At 41.0% G+C, this 24,772-nt stretch overlaps 2 protein-coding genes across 5 annotated transcripts in view; one reads left to right on the top strand and one right to left on the bottom strand.

Annotated features, from left to right (window-relative positions):
* The window catches only part of DTNBP1 (dystrobrevin binding protein 1), a 146,844-nt gene that overhangs the window by 14,507 nt on the left and 107,565 nt on the right, over positions 1–24,772 (bottom strand). The gene's annotated exons all lie outside the window — the stretch shown is intronic.
* LOC129473499 (histone-lysine N-methyltransferase SETMAR-like) lies at positions 483–22,873 on the top strand. 2 transcript variants are annotated; one of them, XM_055264049.2, is made up of 2 exons: positions 483–571; positions 21,549–22,656. In XM_055264049.2, exon 2 carries the CDS (start codon positions 21,609–21,611, stop codon positions 22,011–22,013), a length of 405 nt encoding a protein of 134 aa, XP_055120024.2. In that variant the 5' UTR covers positions 483–571; positions 21,549–21,608; the 3' UTR covers positions 22,014–22,656. The 2 variants fall into 2 exon arrangements, with proteins under 2 accessions (XP_055120024.2, XP_055120025.2); XM_055264050.2 differs by lacking the exon at positions 483–571 and adding an exon at positions 1,469–1,850 and having other exon boundaries at positions 21,549–22,873.

The following is a 24,772-nucleotide window of genomic DNA, read 5'->3' as shown; positions in this document are numbered from 1 at the left end:
TCTCTACTAAAAATACAAAAAAAATTAGCTGGACATGGTAGTGCATGCCTGTAATCCCAGCTACTTGGGAGGCTGAGGCAGGAGAATTGCTTGAACCAGGACCTGGTAGGCAGAGGTTGCAGTGAGCTGAGATCACGCCACTGTACTCCAGCCTGGGTGACAGAGCAAGACTGCATCTCAAAAAAAAAATAAGACTTTTGGGTTAATGCTGGAATGAGTTAAGACTTTGTGAGACTGTTGGGAAAGCATGATTGGTTTTGAAATGTGAAAAGACATGAGATTTGGGAGGGGACTGGGATGGAATAATATAGTTTGGCTCTGTGTCCCCACCCAAATCTCATCTCAAATTGTAATCCCTCTGCGCTGAGGGAGGGAGGTAATTGGATCATGGAGGCAGTTTCTCCCATGCTGTTCCTGTGATAATAACTAGTTCTCATGAGATCTGATGGTTTTGTATTTGACAGTTCCTCCACATGCTCACACTCTCTCCTGCTGCCTTGTGAAGAAGATGCCTGCTTCCCCTTCTGCCATGATTGTAACGTTGCTGAGGCCTCCCCAGCTATGCAGAACTGTGAGTCAATTAAACCTCCTTTGCTTATAAATTACCCCTCTCAGCTATTTCTTTATAGCTGTGTGAAAATGGACTAATACAGCATGCACAGAGAATACAAAAAATGAAATCAGGGTCAGACATTTACCATTTTTGACCTGGTACATGGGTTAAGGGTTATTTCTAAACTTGCTTTTAGATCTTAAATCCTTTGTACTCCACAGGGGTGCAGGCAGAATCCTAAGGTGGCTCTGAGACCTGCTCCCTGGTGTACCTGCCCTGCACTCCCTAGGCCTGGGGCTGGGATGGATTTTACCCTGTGCCTAGGTGATGTCCATGGCACAGCTGACTCCTTAAAGGGGAAACATCTGGGTGAGCCTGGCCTAGCTAGGCTTGTGAAGGGCATTGGGCCTTCTTGGAGAAAAATGGGAAGTGTGACAGGGATTTGACACATGGCCATTATCTGTTGCTGGCTTGGAGGATGAAGGGGGCCACGTGTAAAGGAATGTGCGTGGCATCCCGGGGCTGAGAGCAGCCCTGGGCTGACAGCAGGTGAAAGAAAAGGGGCCTTCATCCCACAATCACTAGGAGCCTGAACTCTGGCAATGACCTGAAAGGCCCTCACACAGATTCTTCTCCAGTGCCTCCAGAAAAAAACGCAGCTCTGCGACCCCTGATCTCAGCCTCATGGAATACTGGGCAGAGAACCCAGTCACACCGTGCCTAGACTTCTGCCCTACAAACTGGAAGCTGATAAATTTGTTTCCTTTTAAACTGTTATGTTTGTGGTTATCTATTACACAGCAATATGGGCTTACTCCAAACAGGCTGTCTGTATGAATTCAGGTCCCTGACCAAATCCGGCTGACTGTAAAAATGAAAAAGGACAACCTTGAGTGCCTTACCTTACGTAAATATTTCCTAACTCCTACCCTGTGTCTGTGGCAGACACCCTGCTCCGCTGAGTTTGGGTGCTGTTACTCCAGAAAATCTAGTCATCTGCAGAAAGTTTCAGCTACCTTCTGTCCTGGGATATACTGTAACAAACCATTTCACCCAAGGCATTGTTCCCTCTGGTTCAGCTCAGGGGAGTATCAACATCTTAGGGGTGTTATCAAGATTGTTAACAAGACAAACGCAGCAGCTCTTACAATAGACAATGGTCAAAGAGGTCCGTTATCTGCCTTAGTCCCCGCCCACCCCCACATTCCCAGCACCACACTCTCAACTCCCGAGTCCAGCAAGCTGGTATGCATGGCAGACCTTAAACCCAGTGATGGAGTTTATCATCTCAAATCAGGTACAGTGTCTAATACTTAGAATACTGTGCGCTTTCTTCTTATATTCTGATCTACATACATGCAAGAAACACAAACTAATGCTAACCAAAGCAACACAGGAAAAGTAAATGTTCCTAATTAGCATGTAATCACATGTATAATATTTCCTCTGTGCATTCTGCTCATACTGTTGCCAATACTGGGTGCCTTCTCTCCATTTCCCGCTACCCTCATCTCACATATGTGTTTATGTGGAGATGGTCTGCCACAGTGGGAAGGGCTTCTTGTGCTCACAGGTTTTGGGTTGGGCCCAACTCGGGTCCTACACTCCTAGCGTCTCTCGGCACAGCCCTCTGGTCTATCTCTACGTTCAGCTGCAGCTATGGAGGCCAGTTCTGTGTGCGCTCATTGGGATGCACAGAGGGTCCCACCTCACAGCCATGCCTGTGTGGCTGTTTTTCTGGTCAGAGTATTCTCTGAATCTCAGGGAACCCAGCCAGCACAGCCCAGAAGTTTTGTGGAATTAAGGCAGCTCTCAACCAATAGGGGGCAGAGGTCAGTGTCTCAGGACCCTGGTCTAACATCCTTTGGGTGGACGATTCTAGGAGGCGTTCTCAACACTTCTCAGAGATCTTGGTACGATGGCACATCCTCACTGGCATTAGCAGCTTCCTGTTTTAGCTTCTTTTCCTCGCTGTCTCACTCTCCCTGTCCCTCGCTCCTGCTTTTTGGAATCACCTCCCAAAGGACCCGCAGCTAAATCCTGGTCTCAGGCTCTTTTTCCACATAACTGATTTCACCAGCGTTGCAACTTCTCCTCCATACAAGTGCGGTAAAAACACCTATTTTGTAAGGTTGTTGGCAGGATTAAATGAGGTAGCAAATACGAATCACCAAGCATACAGTGTTGGCCAATAGCTGGCAGCTAATATTAATACCGGCATTATTTAAACAACAGCCCCTTGAAAAGGGAGCGACAGGAAATATTACCAAGAACCAGGCCCCACTCAGATGCTTAAGAATTAGTTACCTTTCAGTACTCTTAATAAATCTGCAAGGAATTTAGAGTGTACTCATAAGAGAAAAAACTGAACTGAAGAGGACGTCTTTTCACTTGTTTCACTTCAGTTGTCAACATATCTGTTCAAATTATTCATGACTGCCAAGTGCATTAGAGTAAGTCAACCCTAAAATACATTAAGTATGCTTCAAGTACTTCAAAGTTCAGCTAATCTTCTTTTAAAAAATAATTCCAGAATAGGCAGCTCAAAACCAAAGATCAACGCAGAAATCATCAAAGGGGTTTTAATTAAAGAATATCTTGTTTTAACTGAATTAAGATTTTCTATAGATATATAACATAACATTTTTCTCAAGACTACTTCTGCTTTAAAAGTTTGATTCTTTCGTGTTGCTGAATTATTGGCCCTGCAGTTTATCTCAGTTTTTTCTATATCAGAATGAAATCCAATCATGTCTCGACCTTCACGAGGAGGGGTTAGATTAGGAAACTGAAAATGACTTTTTTTTTTTTTTTTTTTTTTTGACATGGAGGCTTGCTCTGTCGCCCAGGCTGGAGTGCAGTGGCGCGATCTCGGTTCACTGCAAGCTCTGCCTCCTGGGTTCACGCCATTCTCCTGCCTCAGCCTCCCCAGCAGCTGGGACTACAGGCGCACGCTGCCACTCCCAGCTAATTTTTTTGTATTTTTAGTAGAGACAGGGTTTCACCGTGTTAGCCAAGATGATCTCAATCTCCTGACCTCGTGATCCACCCGCCTTGGCCTCGCAAAGTGCTGGGATTACAGGCGTGAGCCACTGCGCCTGGCCTTAAGATAACATAAAAAATAGGAGAAAAAAATCACTGTTTCAAGTTTTAAAACATGTTCCTCACTAGGTATCTGAAACATCCCCAGCTGTCCCCATCAGCTCCCCACTTCATACACAGCCCTGTATCTCGGGGCTGAGCACTGAGCCAGCTTCACTGAGGACCCAGTATAGTTGCACCACACCAGCCACTATTCAGGATGACTATGAAAAAGCACAAAGCGGGCATTTAAAAATAACTTTGCTGCCCAGCAGCTAAGAGACATTTGCCCTCAGCAACGTGACTGAATGAGGATGTTCTAATTGTGCTGTGTGTACTGAAATCATCAAGTGGGCCTGCATCAAGAAAACAACCAAATATGGGAGAGGTGAAATGATGGGAGGATATTTGAAGGAAAAATTTCAAATCTAGAGGTTTAACAGCATCTGAATTTTAGAATAAGGACTGAAAAATCTAAATTACAGAACATTTTCTACAAGGAAAAATGACCCCTTGCTCACATTAAGATGCCATTTATTATACTGGCGAAAGCCAGACAATACAAAGATGTTAAGAACTTCAACAAATGGACTTCAGATTAAAAGAAAAAAATCAAAACATGATGCAGTAGTTTTTCTACGACGAGTCAAGAGTAAGCATTTAATTCCACTATCACCTCAGGCCTATGTCTTTTTATTTCAGCTCCAGAACAATGCTCAAGTTTTATCTGAATGCAACTTCCACTTTAGCTACCACTATCAATTTCAAATGAATATTTACTCAAAACAACAACAAATTCCATTACCAGTGAAGATGGAATAATCAATTCTCAATTATACGTTTTAATGGGGCATAAGGTGGCACAAGATATATGAAATTAAAAAAAAAAAAGTTCATTTCAGGAACAAATCCAACATATTCTACAACTAAGCCTTTTAACCGAGATAGGTAATAAATACAATGAGGTGTTAATGACCGAAAAAGGCCCCCAAACCTCTGGGAGTCATGTATAGAAAACTAGGGTAAGCCTCTCTGTTAAGAGTTCAAAATGTTAAAAGAGAAACAGTAACACTTACTAAATATGAATTGAGAAAAATTCTAGTAATCTCTACATTAAAGATTAAGAGCATTGTTCATTCAAGATAAATAAGACTAAGAATAAACTTTAAAAACTAACTTCAATATTTACAATTCAGGTATTTTTATATTGAGTTAGGAAATATGAGTATTGTGATATTAAAATACATGTGACATGATCAAGAGAGAACTGTGAAATCTCTGTAAGTCTCTAAACAATTTTCTGAATACAAATAAACATCTCTTCAAACTGTTTTTTGATAAAAACAATTGCCAACAGTCTGTCAAATTACATAACCACTAGAAGACATTAAATTCTGTCAATGTGACAGATTTTAAAAATTGGGACCTATGATTTGTTTTGTTTTTTTTTTTTTAGACGGAATCTCACTCTGTCACCAGGCTGGAGTGCAGTGGTGCGATCTCGGCTCACTGCAATCTCCGCCTCCCTGGTTCAAGCCATTCTCCTGCCTCAGCCTCCTGAGTAGCTGGGATTGCAGGCACACGCCACCACACCCAGCTAATTTTTGTATTTTTAGTAGAGACAGGGTTTCACATTGTTTGACAGGATGGTCTCGATCTCCTGACCTTTTGATCCACCTGCCTAGGCCTCCCAAAGTGCTAGGATTACAGGTGTGAGCCACTGCGCCTGGCCAAATTTTTTATGCTTCTAATTATTTGCATTTTTTTTTCTTTTGAGACAGAGTCTCACTCTATTACCCAGGCTGGAGTGCAATGGCACGATCTTGGCTCACTGCAACCTCCACCTCCTGAGTTTAAGCGATTCTTGTGTCTCAGCCTCCCGAGTAGCTGAGACTACAGATGTGCACAACCACACCTGGCTCATTTTTGTATTTTTAGTGGAGACAGGGTTTCACCATGTTGGCCAGGCTGGTCTCGAACTTCTGACCTCAGGTGATCCGCCTACCTTAGTCTCCCAAAGTGCTGGGATCACAGGCATGAGACACCGTGCCTGGCCTATTTGCATTTATTTAATAGGGTATTTTTGATGCATGAACTATGTACATTGAGGAAAATTTTTAGCCATAAAAAATTATTTATTCCACAAATAATAGGGTGAAAGTCCCTTTGTAGTCCCCATAAATAGATGACTACAACTAGCACATTTTGGTATATACCTATCAGGGATTTCCCCCCCATTAGGATGACTATATGAAATTAGAATACTCAATTTTTAAAGCTTTTTACTTTGAAATAATTATAGGTTCATAGGATGTTATCTAGAAATGTACATCCTGAATGTCCCTCAGTGCTAACATCTTACATAATTCTGGTATAAGGTCAAAACCCAACAATTGACGTGGGTACAATCCACAAAGCTTATTCAGATTTCACCAGTCACACATGCACTGTGTGTGCATGCAGATGCGCATACAGCTCCATGCAGTCTTATCACATGCATAGCCTTGTAGCACCACATCAACATAGTACCACCACAAGACTCCCTCAGGTTCCCTTTGTAGGATAAATTCCTCTTCAAAGTTTAGCCTGTTAACTTCCTTTAAAATTCAAGAGGGAAAAAAACTGTTAAATACAATAAGTTCTGAGTTCTTCTTCAAAGAACCAATATGTCAGTATGTTCAGCTTCCCTGTTCTTTGTTCTCCATTTTAAAGTTTAACTTCCTCATTCTTTACTCTCCTTGCCCCTAGTTTCAGTAAATGACCCCCTCCTAGCCTCTGTCACCTGTTCTGTAACTGTCCCTTCCGCCAAAACTACTCACCCTGCCACTCCGGCTCATACCCTTACTCTCTTTAAAAGAGCCAATTGGAATTAGCTTAGACTGTGCGGTCCAACCCTAGCCAATAGGGGAAAGACACAGCAGTAGGAGCTAGCAGCATTAGGAAGAAGACCCCTTCCCCCTCCTTGTCTGGTGTGCTCTCGCCATTGTTCCATCCGCAAGAGGCACCCTTCTATAGAAATAAATTGCCTTGCTGAGAAAACTTTTGCCTGAGTGTCATTTTCACTTGGTGATACCAAGCATTTACTTCCAACACCTTTTATAACCATGCTCTCCCTCTCCAAACACTCAGCTGGACTCCAAATCTATAATTATGTTATTTCGTATGTTATGTAATTGGAATCATGTACTATATATCCTTCTGAGACACGCTTTTTTCACTCAGCATAATTGCCTTGGGGTTTCTCCAAGCTACAGCACATAATAATCTGTTCCCTTTTATTACTGAGTAGAATTTCATGGTATGGATGTACCACAGTTTGTTTAACCATTCATCCACTGAATGGCTGTTTCCAACTTTTGGCTATTATGAATAAAGCTGTCATGAACATTTGTGTATGAGTTCCTACATGAAAATAAGTCATTTCTCTTGCATAAATGCCCAAGAGTGCAACTGCTGGGTCATATGGTAAGTTCATTTTTCGGTTTTGAAAGGAACTGCCAAACTCTTTTCCAGAGTAGCTATTCCATTTTACATCCCCATCATCACTGTGTGAGTCAGCTAGTTTCTCTGCATTTTTGCCAGCATTTGCTGGGACTTACTAATTGTAACACAGGTTGAGTATCCCTGCACTGAAATCTGAAGCTTTTTGAGCACCTACCTGATTCTAACAGGAAATGCTCATGGGAACATTTAAGATATCCGTTTTTTGTTTTAGCCATGCTCAACCAGTAAGTGCATACTGCAAATATTCCAAAATCGGAAAAAATCCAAAACCTGCAACACTTCTAGTCCCAAGTATTTCAGATAAGGGATATGTAATCTGTACAGACTGTTTCCTTTTCTCCTTTATCCAAAATGTGGATGCCTGTCAGAAATAAGTTTCAGCTTCCTTTTAAATATTTTCAATAATTGCTGTTTCCAAAGGTACTTTTAGTTCCCTGAGCTTAGTAAAATATATTTTAGAAAAATTTTGTTCAGAAACTGAGGACTTGTTAGATAATGACAATATACACAATATTTCCTTGCAGTTTTAAAAACCACTTTTCCTGTACTGTTACCATTTAACAGTTACATTTTTTCTTACCTCAGTTTTCAAATAAGGTATACACAACAATTTTTAAAGTCTCCCAATCTCCTTCCCCCACTTTAACAAATGAATACAAATTTTCTCAGGCTGGATTAAAAAAAAAGACCTGTAAAAGTATTTTCCTGGCATTGGTTTTCTTTATACATGAATTTTTAAGGTATCAACTTCTGTGACCTGTGTTTCTACAGTTTTAAAAAGTTTTATATCCAGCCTTCATCAATAATTAGTTTTCAACACAGACATAATTATTTTATACCATACATTATTTCTGTGAGTATTCTAAAGTATTATAGAACATTATTCCTCAAAAATTGGCATTTGGAAAAACAATTCTGTGAGTGCTAAAGTTAACACACGTTTTCAAAGAAAGTTAAATGACTTTACAGAGCTTTTCTTAACCCTTGCTCCAACACAGACACACACACACACCCCTTACACACATTAATCAGGTACTATACTTTTATCTTTTACATGCAACTAAGAAAAGATGATCCTTACCTAAAACACAGTAGTTTGGAATAATGGCAGTTTTTTTTGCAGAGTCAGAATAAATAACTTACACAGCAAGAACTCATGGCAACTACTGAGTTGATCACCAAATTAGGTCTTTAGGAACAGCTACTGGAAGTGCTTTTTCCTAAAACCATGCTGCAGGAAACACTATTCTAGTATTCTGGAACACTTTTCGAATTCCTATCAATTACCTTAAGGAAATGACCACTATCTAGAGTATTAGCAAAATGAACACTGCAGGAACAAGATGTGTATGAGGCTTGTCAGAAATAGTTAAGACAGAACGCTCGACAATACCTTAGCTTTTATGGGAAGGGCAAGGCAGTTTAGAAGACCGGGGTCTGACTGCAGGGCCAGCTCAGGCAGGCGGGTCTCAGCACACCACTCACCTCTCACCATGCACCCTGGAGGCCTCAGATTTCCCACTGGCAGGAGGGTGGAGCTGGCTGAATATGGATCGGAAGGTCACCTCCAGTTCTTTTTTTTTTGAGACAGAGTCTTGCTCTGTCGCCCAGGCTGGAGTGCAATGGCACGATCTCGGCTCGCTGCAACCTCCGCCTCCAGGGTTCAAGCAATTCTCCTACCTCAGCCTCCTGAGTAGCTGGGATTACAGGCGCGTACCACCACGCCCGGCTACTTTTTGTATTTTTAGTAGAGATGGGGTTTCATCATGTTGGTCAGGCTGATCTCAAACTCCTGACCTCGTGATCCGCCTGCCTTGGCCTCCCAAAGTGCTGGGATTACAGGTGTGAGCCACCTTGCCTGGCCCCACCTCCAGTTCTTAAATGCTAAGAATCTATTTTTATTTACTTCTGACTGAAGCAGGAAAGGGTAATCCCAAAGCCTGCCTTGTTTTTAGCAAAATTATATAAATATCAGATTAGCATTAAGGAATTTAAGACCTTTTGAGTTAGACAATGACATTTCAAGAATATAAGATTTAATTATTAACAAAAACCTGAAGGTATTTTTACATTCATTTTCCTGGCCATTTGATTGATCGAAGAATGATAAGAACCAGAAATCATAAGATAAATGGATCAGTGAGAAATGCACTTAATCATAAATTATTACCCTTATTCAAATTCACAGGCTCAAACTAGGAGGTTAAGGGTAGGGTGTGGTGGCCTCTGCAATGAGTACAGGTAGCACCAAGACTGCTGCTTCCTGTAGGAGATCGACAAATACCTACATGGATGAGTCGCAGTTCGAAGGAATGGTTCAACGCCATTTGAAAATGCTATTCAGTGATATGTTGACAAAGATGCTTTTTACAGAAACAGTATGTTAAAATGCCACATGAAATAGCAAGAGTGTTGGTTTTTCTTTTTTTTTTTGGTAAGACTAAAAAGAACTTCAGTCTAGAAGCTTTGTGTTATGGATATTTAGACAAAAGCCCAATTTCTAGAATTTTTAAGCCACATCTGACATGTTCCTGAATTTTAACTATGGAATTGGCCTACTTATTAACAATTTGAGGGGAAAAAATGGAAGAAGTTTAGATCACTACAGGAATCTTTTCAAAATCAAAGGCTTTTTTTAAAACGCTGCATAAAAGACTTTAGAAAAAGTAGCATAAACCAACTGCCAGCGTCTGTGAGTGAAAATTATTTATTAAAGAGTCCATTCAAAAGGGTTGTAGAGACAGAAAACCAGTGGTTCTCCACATTTGGCAGCATCAAAATCACCTACAGGACTGGTGAACAGAGATTCCTGGACCCAATGCCCAGAATCTGAATCAGTAATCCATTTGGGCCAAAGATTTGCATTTCTAACCAAACCCCAGGTAATGCTGATGCTGCTTGAGAACTACTGCTCTAGATGAACTACATCTGTGCAACCAATGCATTACTTCATTTACATTTTGACTTTGTATAAATATTTATACAATGGGAAACATAGACGAAGCGGCTGGTACAATCCACAGAAATGACAGAAATGTTATCTCCTTAACTCTTGAAAATATCTGTGAAATTATCCAAAATGGAAGAGCTCCAGCAGCAACCAAAATGCATAATCACAGACAAGAATTGCCTGTTGTCAACCTTATCGGTGACAATAACGGATAAGCCCCGTAAGGCAGGCTTCCCTCCTTAGCAACTCTGTGCCGTTCTGTGGAATCCATTACCAGTCCCTGTGCTTGGTGGCTTCCACACAGAAGGAGGCAAGATCCCCTGTGACCAGATCTGTGCTTTGTCCTGAACTCCAGATATAACAGAGTGGGTTCTCATCCTCTCCATTTTCAGAGACAACATACAGAAGTTTTCAAGCCATCTGCATTCAATTTTCCCATAAACAATATAAACTTATATTTGTATTCAAAGCTAATAGACAAAACTCTGGCAAATAAAAATTTTAGAGAAGAAAAAATACATACAAGCAAAGTGAGATGTGAGAAAGTGAATATGGCAACAAATGCTGAAGAGATGCAAAATCAATGTTAACCATAAATTTCTATTAATCGAGACTCTCAGACTCCAACAGTATAACAAAGCTAATCACAATGATAACCTAAGGTATTCAAAGATTTTAAGAGATTTCTGAATCATTAGAACATTTTATAGTATATTCTAACTGCTTTGAAAATTGGTCATCTTTGACAGACTGGTAAATATCAACAGATAAAAGGTTTGAATTAACCAAAAACTTCCCAACCTTGATAACCTGGTATGCTTGTTATTCAACATAAATAATCATACATTTAAAAAGTTTTAAAAGAGTTCTACCTGCTATGGATTCATGGCCGTTCAACACAATCTATGTGTTAAAACAGATCACACCCAGGATTCAGGTCAGCATTTGCTATTCTTAATCTCTAAGCTTAAACACACACACACAAACACACACACAATTCTTCCCGTGTATAACACAACATTTGGAGGGAAGGAAGGACGTTTTTTGCCAACAGAAAACTCTTAAGAACACAAAAACCAAAAGCATCCCCTTGTTTCTAACATTTTGATTTCAGTATATAAATGATGTTGATGGAATTTTCTCAGTAAGACAATTGTCATTTCTACGGTTATAGTGATTTAAATTGGCTGCTATCTTACAAAAGAATCTTGAGAAATATCTAAAAACTAAACTCATATAAAGAAATTTTGACATAGAGGAAAAAAAGGCAGTTAATATATCAGCACATCTAAACATAAGGCAATGTTAATTTAAAAAACAAAAACAAAAACCTGTTGAATAGTGATTGAACATAATATTAAAATCTATGGTTTGGGTTTTGTTATTTTAATCATGAGAGAAAAGTCCTTCAGATGTAAAATTTAAGCTTTCATTAATTATTAAAAATGTATATTTTTCTATCTTATTCATTCAAGAATAAGCAACCACTTGACAAATGTGGACTAATTTTGACAGTAACCCCTAACTACCAGAATGGAGAAATACACAAGCTTCAGTTGTCTCTCATGAGCCAGATCGCAAATAAAATGCAGTTGCAAATAACATCACCTACAATTTTGTTTAAAGACCTGAGGGTCTCTAATTTGAGCATTACAATCAGAAAAACAAAGCTGATTTTCTTCTTTTTAAAGGGAACCCGAGAACGGGCACGGTGGCTCATGCCTGTAATCCCAGCACTTTGGAAGGCCGAGGCAGGCAGATCACAAGGTCAGCAGTTCGAGACCAGCCTGGCCAACATGGTGAAACCCTGTCTACTAAAAATACAAAAATAAGCCAGGCGTGGTGGCGGGTGCCTGTAATCCCAGCTACTCGGGAGGCTGAGACAGGAGAATCGCTTGAACCCAGGAGGCAGAGGTTGCAGTGAGCCGAGACCGCACCATTGCACTCCAGCCTGGGCAACAGAGCAAGAGTTCATCTCAGGAAAAAAAAAAAGGGTGGGGGGGAACCGAAATATCACAATCCAGAAACAGGCTGGATGTGGGTGGCAGGTGCAGTGGATGTGGTGTCCTGGAAGCTGCCCTTTCTGTCAGCCCTCCTCACCACCTCTGGCACCCTGCAGCAACGCTGGGCCTCCCCTCTTGAGGCTCATTTTCCTGTCCTCACTAGGTTGCATTTTTCTAGCATTTTATGCTAAGCTAGCTGTCGACCAAACCCAAGCCTTGTGAAAAGTTTTAACAAGAGAAGATCCTTTCAACTCTTCAGAGCCAAGATTCAGTATTTTTAGGTTTAGTGTTTCCCAGGGACATTTGCATTTTCATAGGACACTACAGAATCTGAACGGCCTTTGAAGGAAAAAAGCTACAGCAAGGAATCACTTTCAATCTTTTTGGGCAGGGCTCTTGCCCCTTGACCCAAGCCATACCACCACCAGAGCTAGATTCTGACTACGCCAATCCCACCTCACTTCAAGAACTTCCTGTCCAAAGGTGAAGGAACCTGACTCCTGATACCTGCAGCTCCCCACCATCCATCAGTGTAGCTCCAGGAAATCAAAATTGGGTTTAAAATGTACCATTAGTGTAATGATTATCAACATTAATTAGAATTCAGATGCTAGATTTCCTTGGATTTTGAATATCACTGAAGAACACTTAAAAATGTTCAAAACAACCACCTTTAGAGATGTTTCCACTCATACTGCCTTGATTTCAAATTAAGTAGTCCAAAAATTCTAATTTAGGACAACGAGTCTCAAACCTTTTCAAGTTTAAGAATGGGTGTACTGTTTTTGGCAATTTATGAGAAAGTATGTGACAACAAAAATCTGTTATGAATTCAGTAGCACTTTACATAGCTTTGAATTTTGTTTCCCACAACATTTACATATATTTCAAATAAAATACTGCATATACTTGCAATACAAAATATTTATCCAAAGCTCAACATGCTTGTGAGTTCAAAGGCCTCTTGTTATAAATATCCTCATGCCACCAGTTGGAAATATCCTGCCTCTAAAAGGTTCAGTGACAGCCAAATCTCAGCATGGTTGAAAGCTGATCATATCTGCTGGAAACCTCATTATTTCCAGAAAATATTTTCGAAATGGGGACGTATCACTTTCAATTATAAGCTGTTGAAGGCTTATGAATAAGTGACTTATGAATAAATCAGTATTATGAATAGCTGCCTTGGTCCCCTCCCTCCTTCCACCAGAAGTCCTTCACTGCCAGCTAATGAGATGGGGATGAGAGGCAGATTCTGCCCCTCCCAGGCAGGCTGGTGTTGCAGCCCACAGGGATGATGGAAGATGGACGTGGAGAAGTTCCTGAGTCCACAAGCTGAGGAAGATGCTGCATGAGGAAGGTCGGAGCAGGGGAGCTATCAATGTGGGGGCAGCATGCTGAGTCATCTGAATTTTGTCACCTTTCTTGAGATTTCACCAATTAGAGATTCAGGGGGCTCTGAGAAAACTAACATTCAAAGCTTAACATGAATTAGTTTATCATGACCTCTCCCTTACTGCTTCTATAAGATTAACTGCTCTATAGATGAAGGGGTAAATAAGCAGAAAGAGAGGTGATGTGAAAAAAAAATGCAGCAGCTGGGAGACAGGACAGCCCTGCTTGGGGCCCTCAGCAGGAGCTTTTGGCAAACCTGAAGGTATCAATGCCTTGGGACAAGGATGTGCAAAAGACAAGTATGAGATGCTGAAGATGCGCTACTTCTGATTCAAAATAGTGTTCAGAGATTTTACCCCTCGCTCTTCCTGTTTTCTACTGGCTACAACTACCTTACGCTCAGTAAAGACGTATAAGAATAGCTTTGCAATGAAACTGCTATTCAGGAAGTATCCCTAGGAAGCCGCTTTTCCAGCTGCAGAAGAAGGACACACAGCCAACACCTGATGGTTCTCCAAAGAAGCCATGCCCCGACTTGTAACTGCCTTTACCCTTTGCTCAGAAGCCTGCACTCAGCCAACTTCCACTCACCCTCCACATCTCAGCTCGACTGCCCCCTTCTCTGACAGGCCAGGGAGACCCAGGCTCTCTTTCCTCCATGCTCCCACATAGCTGGTACCTCTCCATTGCTACCACACACTTGCCCCCTATAGTTCCACTGGATGCCACGTTCCTCGAGGGCAAGCACTGTGTCTTTCAACATGGAAGCTTTAGTGCCTGTCATGGAGTTGGCACTCGGCAACGGTCTGATGAAGGTACTGGTAGCAATAACTAAACGGGGACTGCACAGTAAACGCCAGATATCAGGAGCAGCCTCACAAATACACAGGAGTAGGCCTTCAACTGGCTGCTTGATCGCAAAGCCACAGCCAGCAGTCACAGCAGGCCAGACGTTTGAGGTGCAGTGATGCAGAAGATAAACAGCACACAGCTCAGGAAACAGTGGCACAGCTGACAGGAAACACCAGCATGCCATTCCATGGGCTGGGCTGGAAACAAACAAGTACAATCCTCATGGCTAAAAGTGGGAGCAGGAAGTGGCTACAAAGGGCTCTCAGGAACAGGCAATGGACAATGACATCAGACTGGTGCATGGAATCAGTGCAGGAGGTATCCAAAAACACCCGCACTTAAGATTCAGTTCAATAAAAAGTGACGTTACCCAAGGGCTATGGAAAAGCTGGCCAGAAAATCTGTAATGCATTAAAAATAGCATGCCAAAAATAAATCACATCCAAATGATCAATAAAATACACCCTCTGAACTCCTCCCCCAAATTCATACTCACAAAATGATGCCATGAACCTTTCTTTGGGGTTGACCACACCTGAAAGTAGGCAGAGAAGCTGAAGGAATATTGAGGGTTTATTTAGAATAGCACACAACCTATAAGCTGATATTATTCATTCAATGAAAGGTTTAACACATCCAAGATATTACAGGATTCCCTTACATGTACCCAATTAGTATGACAGCACAGCTGGGTGCAGTGGTTCATTCCTGTAATCCCAGCACTTTGGGAGGTCAAAGCAGGAGGACTGTTTGAGGCCAGGCGTTCAAGACCAGCCTGGCCAACATAGCGAGACCTCCTTTCTCTATTTTCTTAAAAAAATGACAGCAATTCATATACAAGAAGCCTATTATTTTGTAAGAAAAGTGTAACTTATAAACTGAGCTAACATTCCGAAAATAAGACCCATATTGTTTTGAAAACCGTGATGTGATAATGTCCTTTTCATGAACTCTCCCGATAACATATGTTGATAATCCTCAGGATGAAGATTTGCCCATCAATTCAATACACAGAAATAAATTATTTTCATGGAATACTTTGAGGTCTTCTATGCTCTAAGCACAAAGTAGGAACTCAAAAGTGACTGTGAAATGAGTGAAAAATGATTAATTAAAAAAATAAGAGTAAGAGGGTATAAGATTCAGGAAATATCCCCTTAAGGAAAAAGTTTCATCTAAGCTCAAACAATCATTTTATTTCATTGCTTAGTTTTTTGGTGTACGATAATCAACAGGAGAGCGGAGAAAAATCTAAAAACTCTTGCCAACTTATGAAAAAAGCAGTTTGCCTGAACATCAAGTAAAACAAGTTTATGAGATGGTTTGTAAAGTATCAGGAATATTGCCCTGTTATATTTGCATTTCCTTTGTTTCTCATGAAGGGTTGCAGCCTGCAGGGTGGCCATTCTGACAGGCTGGGAAGCACAGCCTCAGGCCGGAAGCCAGACACAAACACTTTGAGGGAGAGGCAGAGGGAACAGAAATAGCATATAAAAAAGGTCCTGGATGAAAATACAAGATTTTTAGACATTTTAAAACATAAGCTTCATATTATGAAAGATGGTACCATACAAGATAGATATTGTTTTAAATTCAGATAAGATGGAACCACACAGCATTCCAGAGAGATGGTAAGTGGTAAGTGACTTGATTAGCATTTTGACATAAACTGTTTTAGGCCTTCCAAAGTCCTTTATCTATCTTTCCTCACATGCAGAGGGACAACTTCATTCTATTCTTCATGTGCAAAGCAGTTCAATGCTCTTGGCAACAAGTGAGTTTTTTTTTTTTTTTGGCCTCAGACAGCTTTGCCATTTCTTATATTTTCTTATAAAAATCCATGTAGGTTCCTTAGATGCAGACCCAGAGCCTGAAAGCTAACTTCTTAAGTCGTTTTCATTTTTCTTTTTTCCTTCCTTTCCTAAGCCTAATTCCTTTTATTTATGATTATGGGTGACGGGATTCAGGACACAATATCCCAAAATATGGCACTGTGGCATATTAGATACTTGAAGCTGAAAGAATCTGAGAAAATCGTAGAAACAGGAGGATCACTTTCACCTTCCCCTTGCCCTTCTCCCCTGAGGCAGGCATAAAACCTAGGAAGGATCTTCTCATTTTCTCCTGACGCAGGACATAAGACCCTCATGTGAGAGACGCCAACCCTACACATAGAGAAAAAGAACTCTATCTCAAATAATAAGAAGATGCAGGGACATAGAGAGGAATCTGAACAAACAGAACTTGCTAAGTTCCCCCCCAGTTGACTGCCATTACATCATACTCTTTGTCCAGTCATATTTCTACACAGCTGTCCACTCTTCATCAAGCCTAGCATGAAAATACATCAAGTTTCTGTTGCTTTGGGTCTTCATTTCTGAAGGCTCCCATGTCACATAAAACTTATATTAAATTTGTATGCTTTTTTCTTCTTATTATTTGAGACAGAGTCTCACTATGTTGCCTAGGCTGGTCTTGAACTCTTGGGCTCAAGTGATCCTCCAGCCCCTGCCTCCCAAGTAGCTGGAGTTACAGGTGCATACCACTATGCCCAATGGCTTTTTTTCTTATTAATCTGTCTTTTGTTATAGGGGTCTTAACCATGAACCTAGGATGGGTGAGGGAAAGATATTTTTCCTCCTGTCAACTGAAGAATGAGGTTCATAAATCTGGAAAGAAGAGCTTTATTTCTCAAGAAGGGTTGCAGCCTGTAGGGTGGCCATTCTGACAAGGTGGGAAGCACAGCCTCAGGCCAGAAGCCAGACACAAACACTTTGAGGGAGGGGCAGAGGGAACAGAAATTGATGCTAAGCAGGGTGGCCAAATGTACATATTCAATAAGCTGTAGGAGGAGTCATGAATATTTATGAAAGGAGAAAGGTGCACACGTGCAATGGAGCTTCATGCTCCTTTATGGGACTGATGTACAAAAAAATGGTGGCATTAGCAAGATCCAAGGGTGGATTGCTGCCCTCTGATGTCAAAAGGTAAAGAAGACCAGAAAACCCTTGCTGTGCAGTCTCTGTAGACTGGCCCGAACCATTCCGTGGTCGGTGGTCTCTTATGGGAAAAAATGCTGGTCAGTTGTGTGAAAACCGCAAAAGGGAGAAGCAGTGTCTGGTGGTTGGTTGAAATCAGCAGTGAAGTCTTTTGAAAGGGCTGTTTGCTCCTTAGCCCTTGGGTGAGAAAGCCCAATCGTGGTTAGTCAGGGACGGGGGCGTATAAGAGGCATGTCTGACCTCCTATCCCATCATGGCTGTGAACTCAGTTTTCAAGGTTACTCTGGGTCCCCTTGGCTAAGAGGAGATCTGTTCAGTCAGTTACGGGGCTTAGGATTTTATCTTTATTTCTCACTACCCTACATAAATACGCACACGAGATAAAACATTCTCCTCTTTCCTGGAATCTCTTAATTTTGATGGTCAAAAGCTATATTTACCATTTAGGATGTTAAGAATCTAAAATGATCCAGCAATATTGTCAAAGGCATTAGAACCAGGGCAACTCCGTCTTGAATAGAGGCTGGGTAAAAGGAGGCTCAGGCCTCCTGGGCTGCATTCCCAGGATGGTTAGGCATTCTTAGTCACAGGATGAGATAGGAAGTCAGCAGGACTGTTATCACAAGATACAGGTAATGAAGACCCTGCTGATAAAACAGGATGTAGTAAAGAAGCCGGCCAAAACCCACCAAATCCAAGATGGGGATGAAAGTGACCTCTGGTTGTCCTCACTGCTCATTATACACTAGTTATAATGCATTAGCATGCTGAAAGATACTCCCACCAATGCTATGACAGTTTACAAATGCTACGGCTATGTCCAGAAGTTACTCTACATGGTCTAAAAAGGGGAAGAACCCTCAGTTCCAGGAATCCCCACCCCTTTCCCAAAAAACTCATAAATAATCTACCCCTTGTTTAGCATATGACCAAGAAATAACCATAAAAATAACCAACCAGTAGCCCTTGGGGCTGCTCTGTGGAGTAGCTTTTGTTTCTCCTCTAATAAACTTGCATTCACTTGACTCTATGAATTTGCCTTCATTCTTGAACAAGATCCAAGAACCCTCTCTTGGGGTCTGGATTGGGACCCATTTCCAGTAACATCTTCCTGGCAAACCACCAAGGGACAACACTGGAGAAACCCCGACCCAAAAGAATAGACTGCAGCACTAATTGGCCAACTTTGTGTAAGCAGTGGGGGATTCTGTCCAGGGTAAAGAACAGAATTGGGTTAGAGGCCCAACTTAACAGGGTTAGAATCCCTCCTAAGAAGTAGGGGGTTAAAGGTCTTTGGGTTAATCCCCGGGGTTAAAAAATGCCCAATTTAGCAGGGTTAGAGTCCCTCCTAAGAAATAAGGAGTTAAAAAAATCTTTTTTTTTTGAGACGGAGTTTTGCTCTTGTTGCCCAGGCTGGAGTGCAGTGTCACAGTCTTAGCTCACTGCAACCTCCACCTCCTGGGTTCAAGCGATTCTCCTGCCTCAGCCTCCTGAGTAGCTGAGATTACAGCCATGCGCCACCAAGCCTGGCTAATTTTTGTATTTTTAGTAGAGACGGGGTTTCACCATGTTGGCCAGGCTGGTATTGAACTCCTGACCTCGTGATCCGCCTGCCTCGACCTTCCAAAGTGCTGGGATTACAGGCGTGAGCCACTGCCCCTGGCCTAAAAGTCTTTGGATTAACTTGCCTTGTGCTCTTTGCTGTTGGCTGTGGGTGACAGAATTGGGCATGTACAGAAGCACATGGGACATGGGGAGCTTTTTCTTCTCAAAGGAGAAACTTAAGAGCTGATGAAGATGCTGGAGATCAAGATCCCTTTGTGGCTGACAAGCAGCCACCTGAACTTTTGATTCAGTGTCACTGCACTGGGTGGGTCTTTCCCTGGCCTTCCTGAGCTCCTTGCCTGCCCAGCCCCAATTCAGGCGATGCTACTTTCCCTTCTCTCCTTCCCTTCCCTTCTCTCTCTCTCTTGCATCCCTTCTCTCCTTCCCTTCCCTTCTCTCTCTCTCTTGCACCCTTTTCCCTTTCCTATCTTTTCTGTCACTCAGGGCGACTGTCCTCTCTTCCATCCTGCCCAGGGACCACATGTTGAAACTCCTGGTCAGAGGTCATTCCATCCCACTTTGAAGGGATTAAATGCTTTAAGGTCATAAACTGCTTCTTTGACTTGAAAATTGTTCAACTTGACTGCTTCAGAGCCATTAGATTCTAGATAAGGCCTGGGGACCTGTGGAGTTGGCCATACCCCTTGGGTATGCTGGAAAGCATCAGACCTTGTCTGCACTTCTGTCTGGTGTCCTAGGCTTCACACCTGGTACTTACCAGGATTTTTACCAAAAATAAAAGTTGCTAAGAGTTAATACTGTAACATACGTAACTGAGACTACTGGATAAACAGTTTTACACGTAAGGTGTGTTAAAAGTAGAATGTGTTTTTGGTAAAATACTATAAGAAGGCATGGGGATGGGGATTTTTTTTTTTTTTTTTTTTTTTTGCCTGCTTTAGAAGGTTAAAGGATTGTTTTAAGTTAGGTATGATAAAGCTGAAGGTTTGAGCAAATTGTGAAAGGTTTGTGAAAGACTAATCTTGTAAAAGAAATTCTATGTGTAAACACATTGGCTAAAGTTAAAGGGGTAATATTCAGTTTTTACATAAATTGAATATTGAAATAAAAGCACTGCAGGGTTTTCTTAGAATATTAATCTTTTATTTAACAGAAAATTTTAACAGTTTATAAAAGGTTTACGGGAATCTTACCTTATGGTCAAACTGATTAAGACTGGACAAATTTATCTAAGGGTTTTACTAAGAATTGGGTTTAACATTCATAGTACACTAATACAAAGGTGAAATCTGGCCCATGAAGAAGATTTTCATGTAATATTAAAAGATAATGAAAGATTTTTGTTTGCCTAAGCTACAAAAAAGAGGCAGGAAAAAAGAGATTGTTTGGAAAGCTAAGTTCTCCTGTATTAACAGGTAAAGGTTTTTGGCTTTTTAAAATCTTTATCATTTTGGCTAAATGACTTATTGTGACCTAGGATTCTATTTTATAATATCAAATGTTTTAAACCTTTGATATTTGACAAACTTTCCAAAGTAAAATTATAAATTATGTCTTTTTCTTAATTAATCTTTTAGATATCAGTCCCCTAAAGTAAAAAATGATATATTTGGCTTATTTGGTATATTAAAATCATACAGGATGCGTTGTTAAATATGAAATTGTGTTTGGCTTTCTTTGGGTTGTATCTGTATAAATATATTATTGGTATGTGTTCCAAAAATGCTGGAAACACCTATAATTTTGATATGACTTAGTGAACGTTATCAGTAATTATATTATGTTAAATTATTGTATACCACAGAAGCAACCAAATTTCCTTGTCAATTGCATCTTTGATTATGGCTGCCCAAAGACATCTTGTCATCCACAATTGTCTTGTTTTGATCCTCTTCAAAAGATGGTTTATAATCAACTATAAGATTCTGATGAGTATTCTTTTTTTTTTTTTTTTTTTTTTTTTGAGACGGAGTCTCTGTCTCCAGGCTGGAGTGCAGTGGCGCGATCTCAGCTCACTGCAACCTCTGCCTCCCAGGTTCAAGCGATTCTCCTGCCTCAGCCTCCCAAGTATCTGGGACTACAGGCACATGCCACCACACTCAGCTAATTTTTGTATTTTTAGTAGAGACGGGGTTTCAGTGTTGGCCAGGCTGGTCTTGAACTCCTGACCTCAGGTGATCCACCCGCCTAAGCCTCCCAAAGTGCTGGGATTACAGGTATGAGCCAACATGCCCGGCCTCTGATGAGTACTCTTAAATGCAGGTCTGTGATAACTTTGAAAAGTATGCCAATAAAATAGGAAAGAACTTCCAACACTCTCTTGAAAAACTAATGTATTCATAAATATTGAGCAAAACGGGAATTGCATAAACTGAATAAAAGACTGAAATAATCGGTTTATGACTTTCTGCTTAAAATGTTGCCCATCCTTTCTGTTTTGTTTTTCAGAGTGAAGAAAATTTTTCTTTTGAGCTATTTACAGTTTTTATTAGGTTGATGCAAAAGTAATTTCGGTTTTGCACTGCTGGAATTTGCTGTTTGATATTGCAGTACACTCTTAAATAAATGTGGTTATGTTATAGGGCATTTCTCGCTTTATGTGTTTTTGCTAATGACTTACTACTTGCTGTTTATCTTTATTTTAGACTATGGAAATGACATTAGACAAAAAGCAAATTTGAGCGATTTTCTTATTCAAGTTCGAAATGGGTCATAAAGCAGTGGCGACAACTCGCAACATCAACAATGCATTTGGCCCAGGAACTGCTAATGAACTGACAGTGCAATGGTGGTTCAAGAAGTTTTGCGAAGGAGACAAGAAACTTGAAGATGAGGAGCACAGTGGCCAGCCATCAGAAGTTGACAACGACCAGTTGAAAGCAATCATCAAAGCTGATCTTACAACTACACGAGAAGTTGCGAAAGAGCTCAACATCAACCATTCTGTGGTCATTCAGCATTTGAAGCAAATTGGAAAGGTAAAAAAGCATGATAAGTGGGTGCCTTATGAACTGAGTGAAAATCAAAAAAACTGTCATTTTGAAGTGTCATCTTCTTTTATCCTAACACAACAACAACAAACCATTTCTCGATCAGATTGTGATGTGTGATGAAAAGTAGATTTTATGCAACAACCGGTGACAACCAGTTCATTGATTAGACTGAGAAGAAGCTCCAAAGCACTTCCCAAAGTCAAATGTGCACCAAAAAAGAGCTCACGGTCACTGGTGGTCTGCTGCTGGTCTGATGCACTACAGGTTTCTGAATCCGAGCGAAACCATTATATATGAGAAGTATACTCAGCAAATCAATGAGATGCCCAGAAAACTGCAACACCAGCAGCTGGCATTGGTCAACAGAAAGGGCCCAATTCTTCTCCATGACAACGCCCAACTGCACATCACACAATGCCTCAAAAGTTGAATGAATTGGGCTACAGAGTTTTGCCTCATCTGCCATATTCACTTGACCTCTCGCCAACTGACTACCACTTCTTCAGGCATCTCGACAACTTTTTTGCAGGGAAAACACTACCACAACCAGCAGGATGCAGAAAATGCCTCCCAAAAGTTTGTCAAATCCCAAAGCATGGATTTTTATGCTACAGGAATAAATAAACGTATTTCTCATTGTCCAAACTGTGTTGATTGTAATGGTTACTATTTTGATTAATAAAAATGTGGGGCTGGGCGCAGTGGCTCACACCTGTAATCCCAGCACTTTGGGAGGCTGAGGCGGGCGGATCACAAGGTCAGGAGATCGAGACCATCCTGGCTAACAGGGGGAAACTCCATCTCTACTAAAAATACAAAAAATTAGCCAGGCATGGTAGTGGGCGCCTGTAGTCCCAGCTACTCGGGATGCTAAGGCAGGAGAATGGTGTGAACCTGGGAGGCGGAGCTTGCAGTGAGCTGAGATCGCGCCACTGCACTCCAGCCTGGGCAACAGAGGAAGACTCCATCTCAGAAACAAACAAACAAACAAACAAACAAAAAAAGTGTTTGAGCCTAGTTATAATGATTTAAAATTCATGGTCTGAAATTGCAACTACTTTTGCACCAATTGGGTAAAGTGTACTCCTGTAAACAAAATTTGAAGCATATTTCTTTCCTCTATCTGATTTCTCCAGAATTTGGAAACTATTTGTATTTGTAATTTATGGCAATATAATTATTTGCCTAAGTACAGTAAGAATCTGTTTTCTTTTGTAACAGGGCACAGTTGGAGAAACTGGTTATTTTACCGAGGCTCTGACTGAAATGGCATGCTTTCAAATATAAACTTCTTTAAGGAATCAAAGTTGACTTACAGAGCCAATAAAAGCTCCTTGGGAAAACTGGCCTCATACCTTGTCTACACAAGCCCTGTATAGGGTTCTTGACCTGTGGTAAGTAAAGAATGTCACTTTCTGACAGGCTCAGGAGGTCCAGGTTATCTTGGGACCCTGAGAGAAGGAAACAATTTATCCAACTCACACAGGTATTTGCAAGCACAAACCCCTGGCTGGGCTCAAACCTTTAAAAAGAAGTCTACTCTAAGATTCCTTACGGAAGAAAGTTCCATCAAAGCCAACTCAAAAAGAGCCTATACAGCAAAAATTATTCTTGCTGCACTTTATACAAATCATCAGGCCAGGTATAATAAAACTAAAGTTTATTTTGCAAACAAATCAAGCCTATCATGCTTTGTCTTTAGTAAAAATGGGAGACTGGAGAGAGAGAGAAAAATTATGTTTCAATAACTATAGTACACCCGTTACTAGAATCTAGTCTTGTCTGTTGTTTTTGAGTTTTTTCCTGCAATTTAGACTGACCCAGCTTATTCCTGTGAACCAACCAGTGACCTCTGGATGCAAGCTCAGAAGAAACAAGAGGGATAGGTAATGTAAAAATCTGGATCAATATTATAATTCTAGGCACATATTAGAATCAGCCACTCCAAGTCAGCTTAGTTCCAACAATTGCCCAGTTCATGGAAAACCTTCTTATTTAGCTGCTTTACTTTTGTGGAATATACTGTCATTGTGCTCTTTGTGTAAGAATGCAGAATAAGTTTACTCAATATTTTATTAAATTGAACACTTACTAGTCTTCCAAATATCACCTTTTGTCAGAACTCAAGAGTTATGAATGACCCAGATGCTTTCTGACCAAGCACCTCTCTACTGTGAATACAAGAGACCCTAATAGTTGGGTGGGAATATCATCACCCCATTCAGCCTAAAGAAGAGAAGATGGGTCTTCCTCCCTCTACAACCCTTAGAATTAAAATTTCCTTGTAAAAGGGAAGGAGAAAATATGTCAGAGGTGTTTGAACCACAGCAACTCCATCTTGAATAGGGGCTGGGTAAAATGACCTGCTGGGCTGAATTCTCAGGAGGTTAGGCATTCTTAGTCAGAGGATGAGATAGGAGGTTGGCAGAACTGGTATCAGAAGATACAGGTCATGAAGACCCTGTTGATAAAATAGGATGCAGTACAGACGCCAGTCAAAACCCATCAAAACCAGGATGGTGACGAAAGCGACCTCTGGTCATCCTCACTGCTCATTATACATTTATTGTAAAGCATTAGCATGCTAAAAGACACTCCTAGCAGTCCCATGACAGTTTACAAATGCCAGGACTATGTCCAGAAGTTACTCTATATGGTCTGGAAAAGGGAGGATGCCTCAGTTCCAGGAAATCCCAACCCCTTTCCTGGAAAACTCATGAATAATCCACCTCTTGTTTAGCATATGATCAAGAAATGACCATAAAAACAGCCAACCAGCAGTCCTTGGGGCTGCTATGTCTATGGTGTAGCCATTCTTTGTTTATTTACTTCTCTAATAAACTTGGGTTCACTTTGCTCTATGAACTTGCCTTGAA

The sequence above is a fragment of the Symphalangus syndactylus genome, chromosome 23, assembly GCF_028878055.3.
Source record: "Symphalangus syndactylus isolate Jambi chromosome 23, NHGRI_mSymSyn1-v2.1_pri, whole genome shotgun sequence".
Classification (NCBI taxonomy): Eukaryota; Metazoa; Chordata; class Mammalia; order Primates; family Hylobatidae; genus Symphalangus; species Symphalangus syndactylus.
Note: the sequence above shows the minus strand (reverse complement) of the source record. Positions and strands in the feature narration are given on the sequence as shown.